Raw genomic sequence first — 20,898 nt, forward strand, 5'->3', positions numbered from 1 at the left:
TTTAATACGATTTTATTAGGTTTGAAAGAAACGATAGGTGGTGGGTAGAGGGATTTTAAGAATAAAATATCTCTGAATTAAATTTTTACACATGCTGCTTCCACCAGTGTGATAATTTTGTATTGACATTTCTACAATTTTAATTTGAAAGTTCAAACTATTAAATTTAGAGTGGTAAGCAGCTTTTAACCCATGGTAATTGCAAAAGTTTCCATACTTTTATTTTGAACATAACCAACTCTCTACGAAAAAGAACCAACGCAACTTTTTATTTTAACCAATGTTTTTCTTAACTTTACTAATGATTTTTCTTTCTGTGTATAGACTCTTTTTGGAGCTTGGATCATTCGATTTATCCAAAAACTTGTGAATAATGTATGATATGATATCCCAATAGGTCCGATGAGTTGATTTGACTTCAACCATTATTCATACAAGCTACTACGTACCTTTTAGGCTAATAAAAAGAAGTCCTCAAGTGGAGGACGAAATGCGTAAAAATTAATTAGTGGAAGTAAAAGGAAGAAAATAGTCGTTTCCCCTAAGACGCACGCAAATAATTAATAAAAAAAAAGGTGCGAGTAAGCCTCATTGTCATTGTGCAACTAGATGTTGACTCAGGATCGTTCTGGGGACTTTGGACCTTGGATCTCAATGTTAATGGGAATTAGGATCATATGCTTATTGCACTGGATTGGGTATATACCGATGACGAGGACATTGCAAAAGTCTTGATTGATCTGGTGGATATTTTGGGCTAAACTCGAGAGCGTTTTGCAGTACCTTAAACATCTCGTATTCCTGATGAATATTAATCACTGGTTTAATGACAAGACCTCGCCCGAGTGTCCGGTGTGCGCAGGTTTAGAGGAAACGGCGGAACACGTGTTTTTCGTGTGCCCACGTTTTCGTGCAATGCAATGCTTGCCACATGTGGTCTGGACACTACCCCGGACAATCTAGTTCAGAGGATGTGTAAAGATGAAGTTGGCTGGAACGCCGTTTTATCGGCTATCGTCCAAATCGTCTCGGAGCTACACAGAAGGTGGCACGTGGACTCAAGGAGGGCTAGTTCAGGCGCAAGGTAAGGTAAGGCCACCTGGAAAGCCGGCAATGCGCTGGCACGATACCATGGTGTTCTTCTAAAAAAGCGAGTCTCGATGTTCGATGCTGCAAGAACACGCAGCTAACCTCGAGGGTGCGTTGTGCACTGGCCCCCCTTTGAAGCATTACTTTCTGGTTGTACCGAAGGGACGATGGGCTTGGCGGCAATGGAAACGGTTTAGCTGGTCGGGGATGTAGTCCTGCCTCCCTCGTTTGCTGGTGGAGGTGGTCCCTAACCCCGCACTTCCTGGACACCCTTGGATGTCACCCTTGGAGATCCGTGTCGCACGGATCTGAGCTGGTAGCGCAGCTCTCGCTTCCATATTGTAGAATAAAGATAATGTTACGAATAAAATAATGAAAATAAACTGATTTGTCGCTTAAGAATAATAAACATATTATTAGTAATAAATGAATTGAAATTAATCACAAAAGTTGTTAATTGGTTTGACTCTCATCCTATACCGTTAATAATTGACTTGGGGTGTGGCATAAAATCGAGATCCTCCTAGCTGTCTTCTGATTGGTCGATAGTAAGCGGGCCTTTACTATAAAAGAAAAGAGAGAAATACAAACAAGTCATTCCCTATTCGGACGCGGCGACGAACACATCGAGCAGAGCAGCAGCCACCCCGGGTGATTCCCACCCTTCGGCGCGAGCAAGCGTGAAGCAACAAAGGGACGATCGGCTATATATTAGCTGGTCGGTAGCCAGTCCGGCTCATTCCCTACTCGGATACGACGACGAACACATTGTAGCAGCAGTCACCCTGAGGAACAATGAACACAGATAAAGTTATGGCCACCAGTCACGACAATGGCGCAGTCGGTGACGAAAAGCTTCTCGAGAAAAGGTGAGTTAAGATAATCGACAGCAAGACGCTTGTTTTGTTTGAACTTTTAATGGAAGAAAGAAATTCATTGGTAGAGGAATGAAGAATTATGGACTCTCATTGGAAAGGGAGAGATAGCAATAGATATCATCAAAACAAACTCTTAAAGAAATGGAGGAAGCTGAATAGTTGATAAGCATATGTGAACTCTTATAGGAAAGGAAGAGTGTCACGTGTGAAGATGATCGATCGAGAAGGGAGAGATATAGTTCGTGTAGAGTAATTCCAATAGATGTAAAGGCAACTCTTAAAGGAAAGAAACAGAGTCACATGTAAAGATGAGTGATTTCTCATGAGATAGGGATAGAAGTATAGAGCTCTAATAGGAAAAAGAAGAGTGTCACATGTGAAGATGTTTATTCTTTGTCCAGAAATGAAGAGATAGTTTTTGGGAATACAAACGCTTAAAGGAATGGCACAGGCTAGACAATTGACTTCTTGAAGGAAAAGTGAGATTCAATGTAGGTAGTCTGAAAAGGAAAAGATCGTTTTGAGCATGGACTTTTATTTTGTAGAGCTGAGTTGAAATATTAGTGATAAGAGATATTTTTCAAAACAAAGTTCTGAATCATTTTTTGTTCGCTCTATCCACAGGAATGCGAAAGACAAGACAACTAAGAAATCAAAGTCTGAGCTGTCGAAATCGAAAACGGAATCAGAAAGAAACCGCAAAGATTAAGAGGATCTGATATCGATAAAAATTAAAGACGAGCTGTCGAAAATGAAAGCAGAGTTGGAGAAAACCCGACGAGAGAAAGAAGAATTGAGTCAAACCTTGGCTGCCATGGATCGCACTGACGATTTCATGGAAGCAAGGTCGAGTACTATGCGAGACGACAATAAATAAATGTTTTTGTTCGAGGAGGAGCGTTTACTGGCTATTATTGTGTGGAAACTTTGGCGCCGTTGATGTTTGTATTGTGTTATTTATATTGGCTACTGAGTGAGACTGTATTGAGTGTAAGCAGTCGGGGAGTGTGCTTCACGACTACAACCGGCAGTAGAATTACGCGCAAAGAGAGATGGGTCCTGGATACAGGTTGTACGGAACATATGACGAATTCAGATGCCAGCTTCATAAGTAGGACTCAGCGGAAGGAAAATATACAGTTGGCAGACGGAAAAACAGTGATGGCAACAGCAAGTGGTCGTGGAAAAATTTTTAGTCGTAGTCTTAGGGGCAAGCCAGAGTAAACGCGACGTGCGATGCGACGCGACGCGACAGTGCAATTTGACAGCCTGTTGATATTGATTGTTATTCTTTTACGTGAGTCGCGTCGCGTCGCATCGCTCGTCGCGTTTACTCTGGCTTGCCCCTTAAAGGAGAGTCAGTTGAAATCAAGCTGAAGGAGTTGCTCTATGTTCCTGGGTTATCTGGACGTGTATTGTCGGTCAGCCGGATGACCGATGAAGGTTATACTGTTCTCTTTGGGCCTGAGGATTGCCAGATCATGGATGGGAGCAGAGTAGTTGCTGTTGGTGAAAAGGAGAGAAGATTGTACTATCTGAAATAGTAGAGACAGGTAATCAATGTTAGCTCCGAGATAGGAGGAGTGGACAACTGAGTGACAAGAAGAAGACATGCTAGTGTGGGCTTCACTAAGGAGGAGTGTTGGAATAAGGTAGTGACAGCCCCCTGGTAAAGATGACAATGACACGATAGTGTAAACTTGACTGGTTGTAGCGATGAATGTATGTATGTGACCAAGACAATTGACAAATCATAAGCATTGATGTGTATTGTTCATAAACTGTCCGGTCGATCGGCATCAGCCGTGTCTGTTGTTGTTTGATCAATCAACAAAGAGTAGCTGCTTCTTCGAAACTGTGCAACTACAAAACAGACGAGGAGTTTGAAGCTATATCTCGTACTGTCACCAGAGGATCAACAGACAGTCGGGTGAGAACTCTGGCTTATCGAGTGCTCACTGATGGTGAATCACTCAACGAATTGATCGATCAAGTCCGGATCCGAGAAGTGGAGCTGGAAAATGAGGAGGACTATACTGCCGCTAACCGCAAGTCAGACTTATCTGTATATGGACGCCATATCCAGATAAGTCTGACTTGCGGTTAGCGGCAGTATAGGAGACTGCATCATCAAAGAACTGCTACCGTTGCAGCAATTTCTCGTCAACCAAGCGAAGGTAACTACCGTCGTGGTCAGTTCGACTCAGCTAGAAGGTAGCAACCGTGGAGGTGGAAGAGATGGGTCTAATAGAGGACCAATAAGAAATTCAAGACATTCTCAAGCTTGTTGGAGATACTGGAGCGCATATCACTCGCCTGAAGACTGTTTTCATCGTGATAAAGTATGCCGCAACTGTGATCGTCGAGGTCACATTGCGCGAGCGTGTCAGCAAGTTAAGCAAGAAACACAAAAACACCGTTGGACGGGAGAGGAGAGCGATCTTCCTTCCAAGGTTGCAACAGTTCAGAAAGTGGAAGATGACAAAGAACAGACACAGGTAATGGAAGCTAACGTCGAATAAGTATTATCATTTGGTTAAATTTTGTTTCTGAGTATTTCACTGAATTCGTTTCATTTTCATGTATTTAGGGTCTGTCTCATTTGGAGAATTAAACTTAAAAGTAACAGTTCGAAAATTAAAAAATCACCCCGTTATAAGAATGGCTGGTGCTACCCAGCAATTCCAATAGGACATCGATGGAGAATGATTCGATATCTGTCAAAAGTAATCTTGCTCTGCGAGCAGGGTTATTTGATAATTATTGAAATGTCACTTTTAAGTTTAATTTCAGTTTAATTATCCAATTGAGACAGACCCTTATTAGGATCAATAATAAAGTTGGCTAAAAGAAAAAAAAACATGTTTTCGTGTAACATTATTACAGGTTGTCTGTTTACCACCAGAGGAGAAGGAGAACACGCCTGAAGTCAAAACATCAGACAAGAAAATATCTGAGATAGACAAAGTTGATACATGCGTATCTGACGATAGCACAGCATACGTGGCAGCATATGTGGCAGGGGTCAAGGTCTGAAGATAGCATTGAGGTGGTAGCCACCTTTTCGGCGGAGCTTTTTGTCTCCGATGAGAGACCCATCACAGTTGAAAAATTCTACGTAGTGCACGAGACAAGAGCTCTGCTAGGCTTACGGCTACCAGATACAGCTTGCTGGCTGTCGGACTAGGAGTACAGACGAGAGGAACCATGGATCGTGCTTGGCCTTGCGAGTTTTCTGTGAATAGCACTCTAGCAGACAAAACATCAGAATTTCCAAAGTTCAATATACCACGATCGTCCCTTTGTTGCTTCACGCTTGCTCGCGCCGAAGGGTGGGAATCACCCGGGGTGGCTGCTGCTCTGCTCGATGTGTTCGTCGCCGCGTCCAAATAGGGAATGACTTGTTTGTATTTATCTCTTTTCTTTTATAGTAAAGGCCCGCTTACTATCGACCAATCAGAAGATTGGTTCATCAGGAAGCGAATCTTTCGAACAGCTCCTAAGCGGAGCGCACATCTCTAATTTGTATACGCACTGAGCACTTTTGCGATCACCACTCGCGCTCAAAATGTTTAAGCGATGTTTCACACGCACCTCGCACTTCTTCGAGCAGCACCCTCGCTTTTTTGTAGTTTCATTATGCATTTTTATTTATTAACTTTGATCGGCCCATCCTTTTTCTGATGCGGAGTTTATTAATTTGATAAACAGCCAGGTTATCTGCTGAATCGAAAAATTAACGTAAATTCCAAATTATACCCAGCAAGGATCGCCAAATGTGTGGCCTAGTGTCATAGGAAAAGGACCAGCCGAATACGTTATGTATTGTCGGGTTCAAAATAGTATTTACATGTCGTCCGTAACTACCCAACTAACAATTTTGGTGCTAAAAGCTTCAACTTCTAGCCTTTGGCTGTATAATATTTGAATAAAAGCAGCCAATGCTGAATAAAAGAAAAGCCTCCGCAAATAATCCCTTAAACTTCAACTAGACTATTACTCAAATATCTATCAGCTAATCAGTTTGTGCCGAATATGTTTCATCTTTTATCGTTTATGCAGCTTTCACATAGTCATAAAACAGCTATGTCTGATTAGCAACAAAGCTTATCGGTTAAGAGCTCATGTATGTAATTGAGTTGCTTGTTAACAACTTCCCATATTACGGTGAGTAGCATTCACAATGAAAACGTTTTCGCTGTTCTTATAGCACTAACAATATAGCGTAACGGTGCTATAAATGAACTAACGAAGCTTTCAAGCAACTTCTGTATCTTTGAAGTTTACACAACGTTTAAGTAAACCTTATACTGCTTTAATAGTTTATCAGTACGGAACGTCAAAACCGCAATGTTTACTTTTGTTTTATGCTGCCAGAGCTGTGTATGAGCTATTGATTTCTGTAATGTAGCTACAAAGGTGTTCACCTGCTCTTAGAGCAACTGACAAAGCGCTGCCATTAATGCTAGCAGATAGTGTAAGAAAACAAGCCATTTAGAAGCGATATTGCTGTTGACGGCTACTGTTAAACGATTAGCAGCAGAGTAGCATCTATACAGATCGAGAAAATGTTGCCTAGAAACAATTTCAGCGATTGATGATGCATAAAGGTTAGCCCACAGAACATGCTGACAGATGTTTGAATAATGGTTGAAATAATGCTGAAAGCATAATTTCTGAGCTTATGTGCTGAAAGCAGCATGTAGGGTAGGCCTCTTTCTAACGTTTATACAGCATGAATCTGAAAATAGCGTTAGTAAAACAACCTATAAGGCTATCTGACGTTTATCATCTTTCTCTTGCACGCGCACAGCCGGGATAGGGTTTGTTTTCATACGGAAACGCTTCCGAAGCGTTTCCGTATGAAAACAAACCCTATCTCGGCTGTGCGCGTGCAAGAGAAAGATGATAAACGTCAGATAGCCTTATGCGAAGAAGCCAACCCCGTGGCAAGACATGCTTTTCAGCGTAGCGAACATCTTCATGAATATGTCCAGCATACATTTTGAAAAGTACTTCTCCCGAATCGTGCGTTTACAAGTAACTACATTTTATCCAAACTATTGTTGGCTACATATTTTCAAATTATTCAAAAATAATACCAGCTATTATGGGCATGGAAATATAATCCTAAAACATCTTTCTGCACACCATTTATTTCATTTCAATTTCACTATTGAATGTTGTTCGAATTGCATCCCCGGACCATTTCAACTGTGATGCTCATCACAGTATAAACAATAATAATATCTTTTGTTTGATTCGGAGCGGGAGAACAAGTTACGAAATATGATTTCGTGTAGCGTTTGATTTCACCTATCGATTCACTCCAATTCGTTAGTTTATTATATTTTATCATCAAATAACATAATTCCCATGGTCAAAGATGGAAATCTTGCAAATTATTTCGAAAACAATTTTCAGATTTAACCAAAACAAATAGTAAACAAAACACATAATGTTTATTTTCGTACAATAACAACGGACGGTAATGAGCTACCGTCCGTGGACATGGTGGCTATTGTCAAACCCCTTGTGGTAGTATATAGGACGCCAGGGGGGTGGAAGAAGCACATCCATAATTTTCTTTGTTATTTACATATGTCAAAGTGACGGTGTTTACAGAGCAGCGGCCATTGAATCAGGAGATCAGGAGTTCGAATCTAGGTAGCAACAAAATAGATATTTGAGTTTTAAAAAAAAATTAAATAAGCTCCGAAATTTACTCTCCTTTCAAATAATATTTGATCAAATTGAATTCAGTGGCTATATAAAACTTATTTAACAGATTTGAAAAATCTGAATAAGCGCCATTGAAGCGAATTATATTACTAAATGGTTTAATAAAGATTGAGAAAAAATTGTGTAACATGCTGTAAAGTAGTTGTGCAGGCAGGCACGTCAAAAACAGCTGAATAGATTCGCAAGATTTGCTGGTAAAAGCATTGAATAGAAGTTCTTGATCATATGGGTCTGTTCAAATATTACGTAACGCAATAGGGGGTGGGGTTGTTAAAAAAAAAAAAAATTAAAGATGTTAAAAAATGTTTATTTCCTTTAAAATAGGGTAAAATATACAATGCATAATAATTTATAGTAACGTGTTTTGAATCCTACCAAAAATCTTTTTTTTCTCAAAAAACTGTTTGTTACGCGTTACGCATAGGGGTGGGGGTAGTTCTGAAAATTGTTACAAATTGTTACGAGGGGGTGGGGCGTTCTCAAAAACAACGTTTTTCGCGTTACGTAATATTTGAACAGACGCTATGTATAGCACACATTTTCAGCTTGAAACCGTATAAGCCATTTTATAGAAAGCTCAAATGACAGGAGACCAAATACTAATATTTACATTTTACAAGGAACATTTGCGAAAATGAAATGAAATGATGATGATGATGACGAAATGATGATGGTTTACATGCAAATTTACCAAAACAAAGACCGAGCCCTCCACTCAAAATTTCGATCAGCTGTTCGAATCTGTCTCATAAAATGGCTTATAGACGAGTTGAAATAACATTACATTGACATTAATGCTACGTTTAGACTAGAAATACTAGAATAAGAGATCGGCGAAGACGCCATCTTGTTTCCAATCAAACCATCATAAGCGGTTCCATTTCGACTTGTTTACTTTTTGCATCCATAAGAAGCAAGCAAAAAGTTCAAGTGCTGCCAGTATCATTATCACGATTTCATGCATTTTCATACGTTGCCATTTCGACAGTTTTTCACTCCGCCGGTCTCTGGTTATAGGGTAGCTAGTTTAGACAAGGCAAGTGAATTGAGCAAGTCGCTTGAATCGAACGCGAACTGAACGTGTAAACACCTTAATTCAATTCACTTGAACGAAAAGAAAGTTGAACATGTTCAACTTTTGGCAAGTCAATTGAATTCAACTGAGTTGTTCAATTCACTTGCCCTGTCAAAACGTAGCATAAATGTTAGTTCCTTTGCAAACGTGTTGTAGATCATGGCCTACTGACGCTAAATTCAAATTATGTCTCGTTGGCGCGGTTGCGTATGGCGAGTCATGATATCATGGAAATGGATATTATGGATATTACACACTGCCAAACAAGAATTCAAATAACTATAAATTCATGACACACAATCAGTTTTCTGTGCAGTGAGCCGGGAATCGGGCCCAAAGGGCCTAAGTAGTGATTTACCCTATTATCAAACAGAAACCCAATTTTACAAGCTGGGAGTCCCCACTAGTCCTTGTAGGAAAAGCTAATAAAAAAGTACGATTGTGTCTTGACCTTCGTCATGTTCGATTGGCTGACCAGATCATTTCGATGAAAAAACGGGACAAACGCACTTGCAAAACGGGACATGTCAAAAAACCTTGTGATAACATACAAGAGCTGTGGAAATTTCAAAATTTATTGTCTTTATTTTTTTTTTCCGTGTGACACGAAGGAACAAAAAATTAAGCATTATATTTTTTTTTTAAATTGAGAAATTTTGAAATTTTATTTTAATCCACTCTCAAACATGCAATAATAGTTTTATTACTGACCAATATCACGTTGTTGTACGAGTAAGGCAAAAATGTCAAAAGACAAATGCGAAAAGAGCAATAGGGATTAATTTCCCGTGCCAAAATCCTTTTCTAAGGCTGTGAACCATTCCACCGATTCGTTGAACTTTTAGTTAAAATTTGACATTCCGATGGTTATTTTCCCATCGTGGTTAAAATTTTACTCCGAAGCCGACCCATTTGAGTTTTGACAGATTGATACCCGAATAAAAAATACAGTAGAATAACAATACAATTTATTGTAACACTACTATTTATAACATTAATGCTACGTTTAGACAAGACAAGTGAATTGAGCGAGTCGCTTGAATCGAGCGCGAATGGAACGTGTAAACACCTTAATTTAATTCACTTGAACGAAAAGAAAGTTGAACAATGAACATGTTCAACTTTTGGCAAGTCAATTGAATTCAACTGAGTTGTTCAATTCACTTGCCCTGTCAAAACGTAGCATAAGTTGGCAATAGATTATATTGTAAATAAAACCATAGAAATACATTAGAATGAATTGTTATGAACCATTTACTCAAATGTAAATGAAGTTTTCGCAATAGAATGTACGGGTTGTTAAGTATCGTAACTATACAAAATTCGAGATTTTTCCATACATTTTTTTCGTCACACAATAGAGTGTATGGTTAATATATTGTTGAAATATCCGAACAAAACTGTTCAAAATACAATGGATTGTATTGTATTTGTATAGTAAAACAATACGATTTTTGATTTCTCAGTTGTGACAGCTTTACTGTTCAACAATACAATTTAAAGGGAAAATTGCATATTTGGCGCTACGAGGCAAATATTGTTATACAGTTTATATGCAATGTAAAGAAACGTTTCAAAAGTTATCAAAATGTATGAATCTTATGCACGAAAACGTTTCAAAAACAATTGCAAGTATTGTTACATTAAAGAAATATGTTGATGTATTGTATCCTCAGTGTTGATACAATCTGTACAACCATCAAGAAACAATGTATCCTATTGTATACCGTACATTGTATTGTAATTCAATTGTTTACACTATTGAACCAATAGTACATTTTTATCCGGGTAGTTACAGTGAACGTTCGCTAATTGGGGTTTTTCTAGTTGGGGCGCTTTTTAGTTGGGGGTTCGCTAATTGGGGCGAAACCCAATTAAAAAGCAGCTAAACGTCAGAATGTGATGTCAAAAACGCGTTGACGTTTGGTTTCCGTGTTTGGCGGGATCGATATTTTCTGGCGCGTAAAATTTTCCTTTGTTCAATGCAAAAAGTAAACAACATTGACGCTTGTCAAAACGCCCCAATTAGCGAACGGCATTCGCTAGTTGGGGTGAGGTCGTGCCCCAATTAGCGAACGATCACTGTATTTGGAACGAAATGGATTTGGCGCCAATTTTCTCGCGAACAAAGTTTAACTATCGACCTGTCAAATCTAACCATGCTCCGGAGCAGGGTTATTTTTAACCACGGCGAAATAACCATCGAACTGTCAAATTTTAACTAAAAGTTAAACGAATCCGTGGAATGGTTCACAGAATATAAGTGAGGGAAAATCTGCGGATAAGAATAACAAGTGTCTCAACAAATCTCGGGTACCTTTTCAAAACGACGTATGTCGCAAATTGTAAACAAACCCGTTTTCAACAGCATATGGCATCAAATTCATCTAAAAATGTGTATATCTTCAAAGCTACATGAAAATGTGTTTTTAAAAATGTAAATCAATATTTTGCAAAACAGTGTAACAGCATTGTTGAAAATATTGTGTATCCGTAATAAGTTTAAACTGATTTTAATACCGAAGTTGGATTTTTCCCCGGATACAGGCAACTTTCCCAACTTCGGAAGCAGCGCGCTGGATTCGTCTAAAGATGTGCTGAACAACGCATCACATAGTTTGACAAATAAAACTTCGGAAGAAAGTTCGGTTCGGAAGTCCCGACTTCCAAATTCTAACTTGGTGCTACGCCGACAATATTGTACATACACCGCCTAGTAGAAAATGTACAGATGAGAGATGTAATGAGAGAGTGTGAGAGAGAGAGAGAGAGAGAGAGAGAGAGAGAGAGAGAGAGAGAGAGAGAGAGAGAGAGAGAGAGAGAGAGAGAGAGAGAGAGAGAGAGAGAGAGAGAGAGAGAGAGAGAGAGAGAGAGAGAGAGAGAGAGAGAGAGAGAGAAAGAGAGAGAGAGAGAGAGAGAGAGAGAGAGAGAGAGAGAGAGAGAGAGAGAGAGAGAGAGAGAGAGAGAGAGAGAGAGAGAGAGAGAGAGAGAGAGAGAGATTTATCCTTTTCTAATTCGACCCAACGTTTTATTTATCCGAATGCATACTATTTGGGGTTATTCGTAAACTACGTCTTAATAGAACGAAATATGAACACAGATTGTAAAACGACTCATCAAAAAAGGTGATATAATTAGTGTATCCTAAGCCGACAATAGTTATCACGTTCGTAGGCAAACAAGCAGAATAAATATCTTACTGTGTTTAATAACAAATTGCAATGATAATTTCTGACAACATCTGGTAACATTTTTACATATTAAGTTGAAATTAGTTGTATAAATCATTCTGGTCGTCCAATAAATGTCAAATAATTTATGAAAAGCTTATTAAATTGGCGAGTAATGATAACAACTGTTATTTTTCTATTTAATGGTATATGTATATAGTGATTAATTCAAAAGAAAATACAAGCCGCACTGCCGGCTGAAGGCTTGAAGTGTGAAAGCTGCAAAAAAAAATCGTTTGAGAATTGTGTACATGTTGAAAATTAAATTTATATTTTAGGTATTACATTTAATAAATAACATCGAGCAATAAACAAAATTAATTTTGAAGTTCTTAAATTTATCCAGTTCTGAACTGCTCAGTGGTTTGAAGTTGGACCTAGTTGGGTCAGTGGAAATCCAGTTTAGGAGTGGACTGGTCAGTAGTTTAGAGGCACCACTGGACCTAGTTGGGTCAGTGGAAATCCAGCTCTAGAGTAGACTGGTCTGTGGTTTGGAGGCACCACTGGACCTAGTTGGGTAAAAGTAAATCCGGTTCTGGAGTGGACTGGTCAGTGGTTTGAAGGCACCATTGGACCTAGTTGGGTCAAAGAAAATCCAGTTTAGGAGTGGACTGGTCAGTGGTTTAGAGGCACCATTGGACCTAGTTGGGTCAAAGAAAATCCAGTTTAGGAGTGGACTGGTCAGTGGTTTGGAGCCACCATTGGACCTAGTTGGGTCAAAGAAAATCCAGTTTAGGAGTGGACTGGTCAGTGGTTTAGAGGCACCACTGGACCTAGTTGGGTCAGTGGAAATCCAGCTCTAGAGTAGACTGGTCAGTGGTTTGAAGGCACCACTGAACCTAGTTGGGTCAAAGAAAATCCAGTTTAGGAGTGGACTGGTCAGTGGTTTGAAGGCACCACTGGACCTAATTGTGTCAAAGAAAATCCAGTTTAGGAGTGGACTGGTCAGTGGTTTGAAGGCACCATTAGACCTAGTTGGGTCAAAGATAATCCAGTTTAGGAGTGGACTGGTCAGTGGTTTGAAGGCACCACTGGACCTAGTTGGGTCAAAGAAAATCCAGTTTAGGAGTGGACTGGTCAGTGGTTTGAACGCACCATTGGATCTAGTTGGGTCAAAGAAAATCCAGTTTTGGAGTGGACCGGTCAGTGGTTTGAAGGCACCACTAAACCTAGTTGGGTCAAAGAAAATCCAGTTTAGGAGTGGACTGGTCAGTGGTTTAGAGGCACCACTGGACCTAGTTGGGTCAAAGGAAATCCAGTTTAGGAGTGGACTGGTCAGTGGTTTAGAGGCACCACTGGACCTAGTTGGGTCAGTGGAAATCCAGCTCTACAGTAGACTGGTCAGTGGTTTGAAGGCACCACTGGACCTAGTTGGGTAAAAGTAAATCCGGTTCTGGAGTGGACTGGTCAGTGGTTTGGAGGCACCATTGGACCTAGTTGGGTCAAAGAAAATCCAGTTTAGGAGTGGACTGGTCAGTGGTTTGAAGGCACCATTGGACCTAGTTGGGTCAAAGGAAATCCAGTTTAGGAGTGGACTGGTCAGTGGTTTAGAGGCACCACTGGACCTAGTTGGGTCAAAGAAAATCCAGTTTAGGAGTGGACTGGTCAGTGGTTTGAAGGCACCATTGGACCTAGTTGGGTCAAAGAAAATCCAGTTTAGGAGTGGACTGGTCAGTGGTTTAGAGGCACCACTGGACCTAGTTGGGTCAAAGAAAATCCAGTTTAGGAGTGGACTGGTCAGTGGTTTGAAGGCACCGTTGGATCTAGTTGGGTCAAAGAAAATCCAGTTTAGGAGTGAACTGATCAGTGGTTTGAAGGCACCATTGGACCTAGTTGGGTCAAAGAAAATCCAGTTTAGGAGTGGACTGGTCAGTGGTTTGGAGCCACCATTGGACCTAGTTGGGTCAAAGAAAATCCAGTTTAGGAGTGGACTGGTCAGTGGTTTAGAGGCACCACTGGACCTAGTTGGGTCAAAGAAAATCCAGTTTAGGAGTGAACTGGTCAGTGGTTTAGAGGCACCACTGGACCTAGTTGGGTCAGTGGAAATCCAGCTCTACAGTAGACTGGTCAGTGGTTTAGAGGCACCACTGGACCTAGTTGGGTCAGTGGAAATCCAGCTCTAGAGTAGACTGGTCAGTGGTTTGAAGGCACCACTGAACCTAGTTGGGTCAAAGAAAATCCAGTTTAGGAGTGGACTGGTCAGTGGTTTAGAGGCACCACTAGACCTAATTGTGTCAAAGAAAATCCAGTTTAGGAGTGGACTGGTCAGTGGTTTGAAGGCACCATTAGACCTAGTTGGGTCAAAGATAATCCAGTTTAGGAGTGGACTGGTCAGTGGTTTAGAGGCACCACTGGACCTAGTTGGGTCAGTGGAAATCCAGCTCTACAGTAGACTGGTCAGTGGTTTGAAGGCACCACTGGACCTAGTTGGGTAAAAGTAAATCCGGTTCTGGAGTGGACTGGTCAGTGGTTTGAAGGCACCATTGGACCTAGTTGGGTCAAAGAAAATCCAGTTTAGGAGTGGACTGGTCAGTGGTTTGAAGGCACTACTGGACCTAGTTGGGTCAAAGAAAATCCAGTTTAGGAGTGGACTGGTCAGTGGTTTGAACGCACCATTGGATCTAGTTAGGTCAAAGAAAATCCAGTTTTGGAGTGGACCGGTCAGTGGTTTGAAGGCACCACTAAACCTAGTTGGGTCAAAGAAAATCCAGTTTAGGAGTGGACTGGTCAGTGGTTTGAAGGCACCACTGGACCTAGTTGGGTAAAAGTAAATCCGGTTCTGGAGTGGACTGGTCAGTGGTTTGAAGGCACCGTTGGATCTAGTTGGGTCAAAGAAAATCCAGTTTAGGAGTGAACTGATCAGTGGTTTGAAGGCACCATTGGACCTAGTTGGGTCAAAGAAAATCCAGTTTAGGAGTGGACTGGTCAGTGGTTTGAAGGCACCATTGGACCTAGTTGGGTCAAAGGAAATCCAGTTTAGGAGTGGACTGGTCAGTGGTTTAGAGGCACCACTGGACCTAGTTGGGTCAAAGAAAATCCAGTTTAGGAGTGGACTGGTCAGTGGTTTGAAGGCACCGTTGGATCTAGTTGGGTCAAAGGAAATCCAGTTTAGGAGTGGACTGGTCAGTGGTTTAGAGGCACCACTGGACCTAGTTGGGTCAGTGGAAATCCAGCTCTACAGTAGACTGGTCAGTGGTTTGAAGGCACCACTGGACCTAGTTGGGTAAAAGTAAATCCGGTTCTGGAGTGGACTGGTCAGTGGTTTGGAGGCACCATTGGACCTAGTTGGGTCAAAGAAAATCCAGTTTAGGAGTGGACTGGTCAGTGGTTTGAAGGCACCATTGGACCTAGTTGGGTCAAAGAAAATCCAGTTTAGGAGTGGACTGGTCAGTGGTTTAGAGGCACCACTGGACCTAGTTGGGTCAAAGAAAATCCAGTTTAGGAGTGGACTGGTCAGTGGTTTGAAGGCACCGTTGGATCTAGTTGGGTCAAAGGAAATCCAGTTTAGGAGTGGACTGGTCAGTGGTTTGAAGGCACCACTGGACCTAGTTGGGTCAGTGGAAATCCAGCTCTACAGTAGACTGGTCAGTGGTTTGAAGGCACCACTGTACCTAGTTGGGTATAAGTAAATCCGGTTCTGGAGTGGACTGGTCAGTGGTTTGAAGGCACCATTGGACCTAGTTGGGTCAAAGAAAATCCAGTTTAGGAGTGGACTGGTCAGTGGTTTGAAGGCACCGTTGGATCTAGTTGGGTCAAAGGAAATCCAGTTTAGGAGTGGACTGGTCAGTGGTTTAGAGGCACCACTGGACCTAGTTGGGTCAGTGGAAATCCAGCTCTACAGTAGACTGGTCAGTGGTTTGAAGGCACCACTGGACCTAGTTGGGTCAAAGAAAATCCGGTTCTGGAGTGGACTGGTCAGTGGTTTGAAGGCACCATTGGACCTAGTTGGGTCAAAGAAAATCCAGTTTAGGAGTGGACTGGTCAGTGGTTTGAAGGCACCGTTGGACCTAGTTGGGTCAAAGAAAATCCAGTTTAGGAGTGGACTGGTCAGTGGTTTAGAGGCACCACTGGACCTAGTTGGGTCAAAGAAAATCCAGTTTAGGAGTGGACTGGTCAGTGGTTTAGAGGCACCACTGGACCTAGTTGGGTCAAAGAAAATCCAGTTTAGGAGTGGACTGGTCAGTGGTTTGAAGGCACCGTTGGATCTAGTTGGGTCAAAGGAAATCCAGTTTAGGAGTGGACTGGTCAGTGGTTTAGAGGCACCACTGGACCTAGTTGGGTCAAAGAAAATCCAGTTTAGGAGTGGACTGGTCAGTGGTTTAGAGGCACCACTGGACCTAGTTGGGTCAAAGAAAATCCAGTTTAGGAGTGGACTGGTCAGTGGTTTGAAGGCACCGTTGGATCTAGTTGGGTCAAAGGAAATCCAGTTTAGGAGTGGACTGGTCAGTGGTTTAGAGGCACCACTGGACCTAGTTGGGTCAAAGAAAATCCAGTTTAGGAGTGGACTGGTCAGTGGTTTGAAGGCACCATTGGATCTATTTGGGTCAGTGGAAATCCTGTTTAGGAGTGGACTGGTCAGTGGTTTGAAGGCACCACTGGACCTAGTTGGGTCAGTGGAAATCCAGCTCTACAGTAGACTGGTCAGTGGTTTAGAGGCACCACTGGACCTAGTTGGGTCAGTGGAAATCCAGCTCTACAGTAGACTGGTCAGTGGTTTGAAGGCACCACTGGACCTAGTTGGGTCAAAGAAAATCCAGTTTAGGAGTGGACTGGTCAGTGGTTTGAAGGCACCGTTGGACCTAGTTGGGTCAAAGAAAATCCAGTTTAGGAGTGGACTGGTCAGTGGTTTAGAGGCACCACTGGACCTAGTTGGGTCAAAGAAAATCCAGTTTAGGAGTGGACTGGTCAGTGGTTTGAAGGCACCATTGGACCTAGTTGGGTCAAAGAAAATCCAGTTTAGGAGTGGACTGGTCAGTGGTTTGAAGGCACCATTGGACCTAGTTGGGTCAAAGAAAATCCAGTTTAGGAGTGGACTGGTCAGTGGTTTGAAGGCACCGTTGGATCTAGTTGGGTCAAAGGAAATCCAGTTTAGGAGTGGACTGGTCAGTGGTTTAGAGGCACCACTGGACCTAGTTGGGTCAAAGAAAATCCAGTTTTGGAGTGGACTGGTCAGTGGTTTGAAGGCACCATTGGATCTAGTTGGGTCAGTGGAAATCCTGTTTAGGAGTGGACTGGTCAGTGGTTTGAAGGCACCACTGGACCTAGTTACTTGAAAATATATTCTAGTGATACGAATTGTTTATTGTCATGTACAGATACAGCCATTGTGTGTGAATTAAAAAAAAAATTACAGTTGCTACATAGTTTCCCATGGTTTACTTAAAGATTGCTTGTTGTGTTATTTTCTGTTTTAGTCGCCTGGCTGGTACCATTGATGGAAGGGCGCCTTCCGCAGAAGTTGAACTAAAGGCAGAACGGGAGCGTAATGCTGTACTAACGTCCAAGTTGAAGAAGATGAAGGCTCGAAATAGGGAGCTGATGAACTCAAAAGTTAGTGGTAAAAGTTAGGTATTCGCGTATTCAGTCTACTAATACTTCTGACAATCAGCAAACTGAAAACGAGTCACTATCTGCTTCTATGAATAACCTGTCATTCGCTACCCTGAACGTTCCGGAATGTAAGCCCTTGAACGATGAGGACGAAATTGATAAAAGATCTTTTGAGACTTGGCGCACATTGTTGGAGGCTTCTATGCAACTCGTAGGAGTTACAAATGAGAGAATTAAAATGAGTATTTTCCAAATCAAAGCTGGTCCTAAACTTCTTGATATTTTGGAGAATACGAGTTCCTCATGTAGCTCTGCAAGTTTTGACATTTCTCCGTATTCGAATGCTATGGATCGCCTCCGGGATTATTTTGGTTCGCGGGATTATACCTTGCTACAACGACAAAAGCTTCGTTCCCTTACTCAGATGATTGGGGAATCGGATGTAAAGTATGTGAAGCGGGTTATCAACTTAACTAAATTGTGCGACTACAATGAGAGCCAAACTCTGGAGAACGTTGCGGATGTCATTCAATCCCATGCGCTCAACCTGAACGTTCGCGAGTTAGGTAGGAAAGTACTGAGAAAAGGTGGCACCATTCCAGCATTATTAGAAAAAGTTCGAGCCATTGAAATTGGCCAACTGAATGAGGAGTTGTTCGCAAAATCCCACATGTCCCAACAAGCTCAAGTTGCTGCAGTATCTGCCAGCTCAACGATTTCGACTCGACCTCGGCCATATGATTCTCATGTAGAATGTGAACGTCAACACCAGACACCCAGGTATGTAGCTTCCAAGTTCAGGACCAACAACCAGCAGTTTCATAACAACAGAGGTGGCTTTCGTCGCGAAACAACATCACAACCTAAGCAAAAATCGTGTTGGCGTTGTTTGGGAAAATACCATCAAGCTTCTGACTGTTCAGCGATCGACAAGAACTGCCGAAATTGCCTTCGGAAGGGGCACCTAGCTCGAGCTTGCAATCAATCGCGAATACCACAAAAGCGCAGGTCTTCGGTCGAAGATGAAGGAATCCCATTGGACCAGCATCAAAAAAATCGCTATGGTCTCCAAGGGAGAGTTTACGGAGGATACTAACGTAAGTGCTGATGATTAAACTTTATGCAGAAGGGATAACTTACCCAATTTTCTTTATCCTTATTTGTGTGCTTTACATAACACTACTATTCCATGCTTGAATTTAAATAAAAAAATAAACAGTAAAACTAAACTGAAACCTTCAATGTGGATTTATTATTTTAGTTGATCTGTGTTTAGTGACATGAGTTTTTCACGTTGTTTCAGGCAACGGAGGTGATTGATAATGTTGTGACTAGTCAACAGACTTGGATTGATCATGGGGCTTATATTCAAGGACAAGTTGCTGGACAGTCCATTCCATTTCTGGTTGATTCTGGAGCTGAAGTAAACACAATCAACGGAGATGTTTTTCGGACAATTATGAACAATGTAGAATCTAGGGCAGCTATTTTTGATGTAAGAGCAGGGTCTGATAAATTGTTGAAAGGATATGCAGCCAAAGGAAAAATCGATGTCATAGCAACTTTTGTTGCTGAACTATTTGTTTCCGCGGATCGCCCTATATATTTGGAGAAGTTCTATGCTATCGATGAAGCCAGGTCTCTTATTAGCAGGAACACCGCTCTTAGGTACAGTATTTTACAAGTAGGACTAGATGTACCGATTGTAGATGGTGTTACAATATAACGTTGTCCTCTTCCCGGAGAAATTTTTACAATTTCGGGAGTTACGGAGTTTCCAAAATTCAATGTACCGCCCGTTATTCTGACGTATGACAAAGATAAACCCCCATCGAGAAATATTTATACAAATATCCCACCAGCTTTGAAAAAGGAAGTTAAACGTAGATTGGATGAACTGCTGTCAGCAGGAATTATTGAACAGGTTTGTGAAGATATGGATAAATCATTTTGTTCGTCGTTGCTTGTTGTTCCAAAAGGGAAAGATGATATTAGGTTAGTTTTCGTGTTATTAGCTTTATTTCTTATATTAATTTCAGTATTGTTTAATAGGCTAGTTGTGGATCTGAGGGGACCTAATAAGAACATCGTCAGAACTCCGTTCAAAATGCCAACGTTGGAAGCGATATTGGCAGAATTACATGGAGCCAGCTATTTCTCCACTCTCGACCTTTCAAGTGCATTTTTTCATGTAGTCTAGATGAAAAGTCTCATCATCTAACAAATTTTTTGCGGGCGATGGTACTTACAGATTCAGAAGGTTACCATTCGGCCTTTGCAATGCCCCGGATATATTCAGGAAATCTGTCAAACAGTTATACTCTCAGGTTGCAAAGGAGTTGTTAATTACTTGGACGATTTTTGATATTCAGGTGCACTAAGGAAGAGCATGACGCAAACTTGGAAAAGGTGCTCCAACGTCTCCAAGAACACAATGTTTGCCTGAACCGTGAGAAGTGCGTTTTCGGAGAGACGTCAGTCAGGTTTCTGGGATTCAACATGTCTGATGAGGGCCTTATGATAGAGGAAGATAAACTAAAAGCTATCAAGAGCTTCCGTACTCCTGAAACACAGTCAGAGGTCAAAAGCTTTCTGGGCTTAGTAAATTTTGTGGAACGATTTATCCTAAGACGAGCAGATAAAACTGAGAAGCTGAGGAAGCTAGCTAAATCGGATTGCTTCTATTGGACCGAGGAGGAAGAGAGGGAATTTCAGTTTCTGAAGGACGACGCTCTTGTTGAAGTATTGAAGCTGGGCTATTTCTCAAGCGATGATGAAACCGATATTTTTGTAGACGCTTCACCCATTGGTCTCGGAGCAGTGCTTGTGCAATATGATAAGGAAGGGTCACCCAGAATAATTTCATGTGCTTCGAAAGCATTGACGGAGGCGGAAATGAAATATCCTCATACTCAGAAGGAGGCTTTAGCCATTGTCTGGGGAGTGGAGCGATTTTCCTTCTACTTGACTGGTAAATCCTTTTCTATCAGAACGGACTCTGAAGCGAATGAGTTTATCTTTGGCGAAGGCAGAAAAACCAGTAAGAGAGCTATTTCTAGGGCTGACGCCTGGGCTCTGAGGCTACAACCGTATGATTTTCCGTAAAACGAATCCCTGGACATATGAACGTGGCAGATGTTCTTTCAAGGCTTATCAGTAAATCGCAATATGATGCTCCTTTTGATGAAACGGATGAAAAGCACGTTCTTTATGCACTGGATGCTGGAGCTATGGATATTTCCTGGAGCGACATCGAAAGGGCATCGGAGAGTGACACCGAATTGACATTGGTTAGGACAGCTATTGTCACAAATGACTGGCCGGAATCATTACG

At 41.5% G+C, this 20,898-nt stretch overlaps 1 protein-coding gene and 3 pseudogenes across 1 annotated transcript; all 4 read left to right on the forward strand.

Moving 5' to 3' along the window:
• The first annotated feature begins 1,884 nt into the window (after positions 1-1,884).
• On the forward strand, positions 1,885-13,267 carry LOC134221771 (uncharacterized; annotated as a pseudogene).
• A 39-nt stretch (positions 13,268-13,306) lies between these two features.
• Positions 13,307-15,241, forward strand: LOC134221772 (uncharacterized; annotated as a pseudogene).
• Positions 15,242-15,250: 9 nt separating this feature from the next.
• On the forward strand, positions 15,251-16,171 carry LOC134221773 (uncharacterized; annotated as a pseudogene).
• Positions 16,172-16,180: 9 nt separating this feature from the next.
• On the forward strand, positions 16,181-18,679 carry LOC134221774 (uncharacterized; the record flags this gene model as incomplete). Its single annotated transcript, XM_062700959.1, has 4 exons — positions 16,181-17,100; positions 17,429-17,564; positions 17,989-18,344; positions 18,568-18,679. Coding segments are annotated over 4 exons (1,524 nt in total), but the record flags the coding sequence as incomplete, so codon positions are not given.
• Between the last annotated feature and the right edge of the window lie 2,219 nt (positions 18,680-20,898).

Source organism: Armigeres subalbatus, chromosome 3 (genome assembly GCF_024139115.2).
Source record: "Armigeres subalbatus isolate Guangzhou_Male chromosome 3, GZ_Asu_2, whole genome shotgun sequence".
Taxonomy (NCBI): Eukaryota; Metazoa; Arthropoda; class Insecta; order Diptera; family Culicidae; genus Armigeres; species Armigeres subalbatus.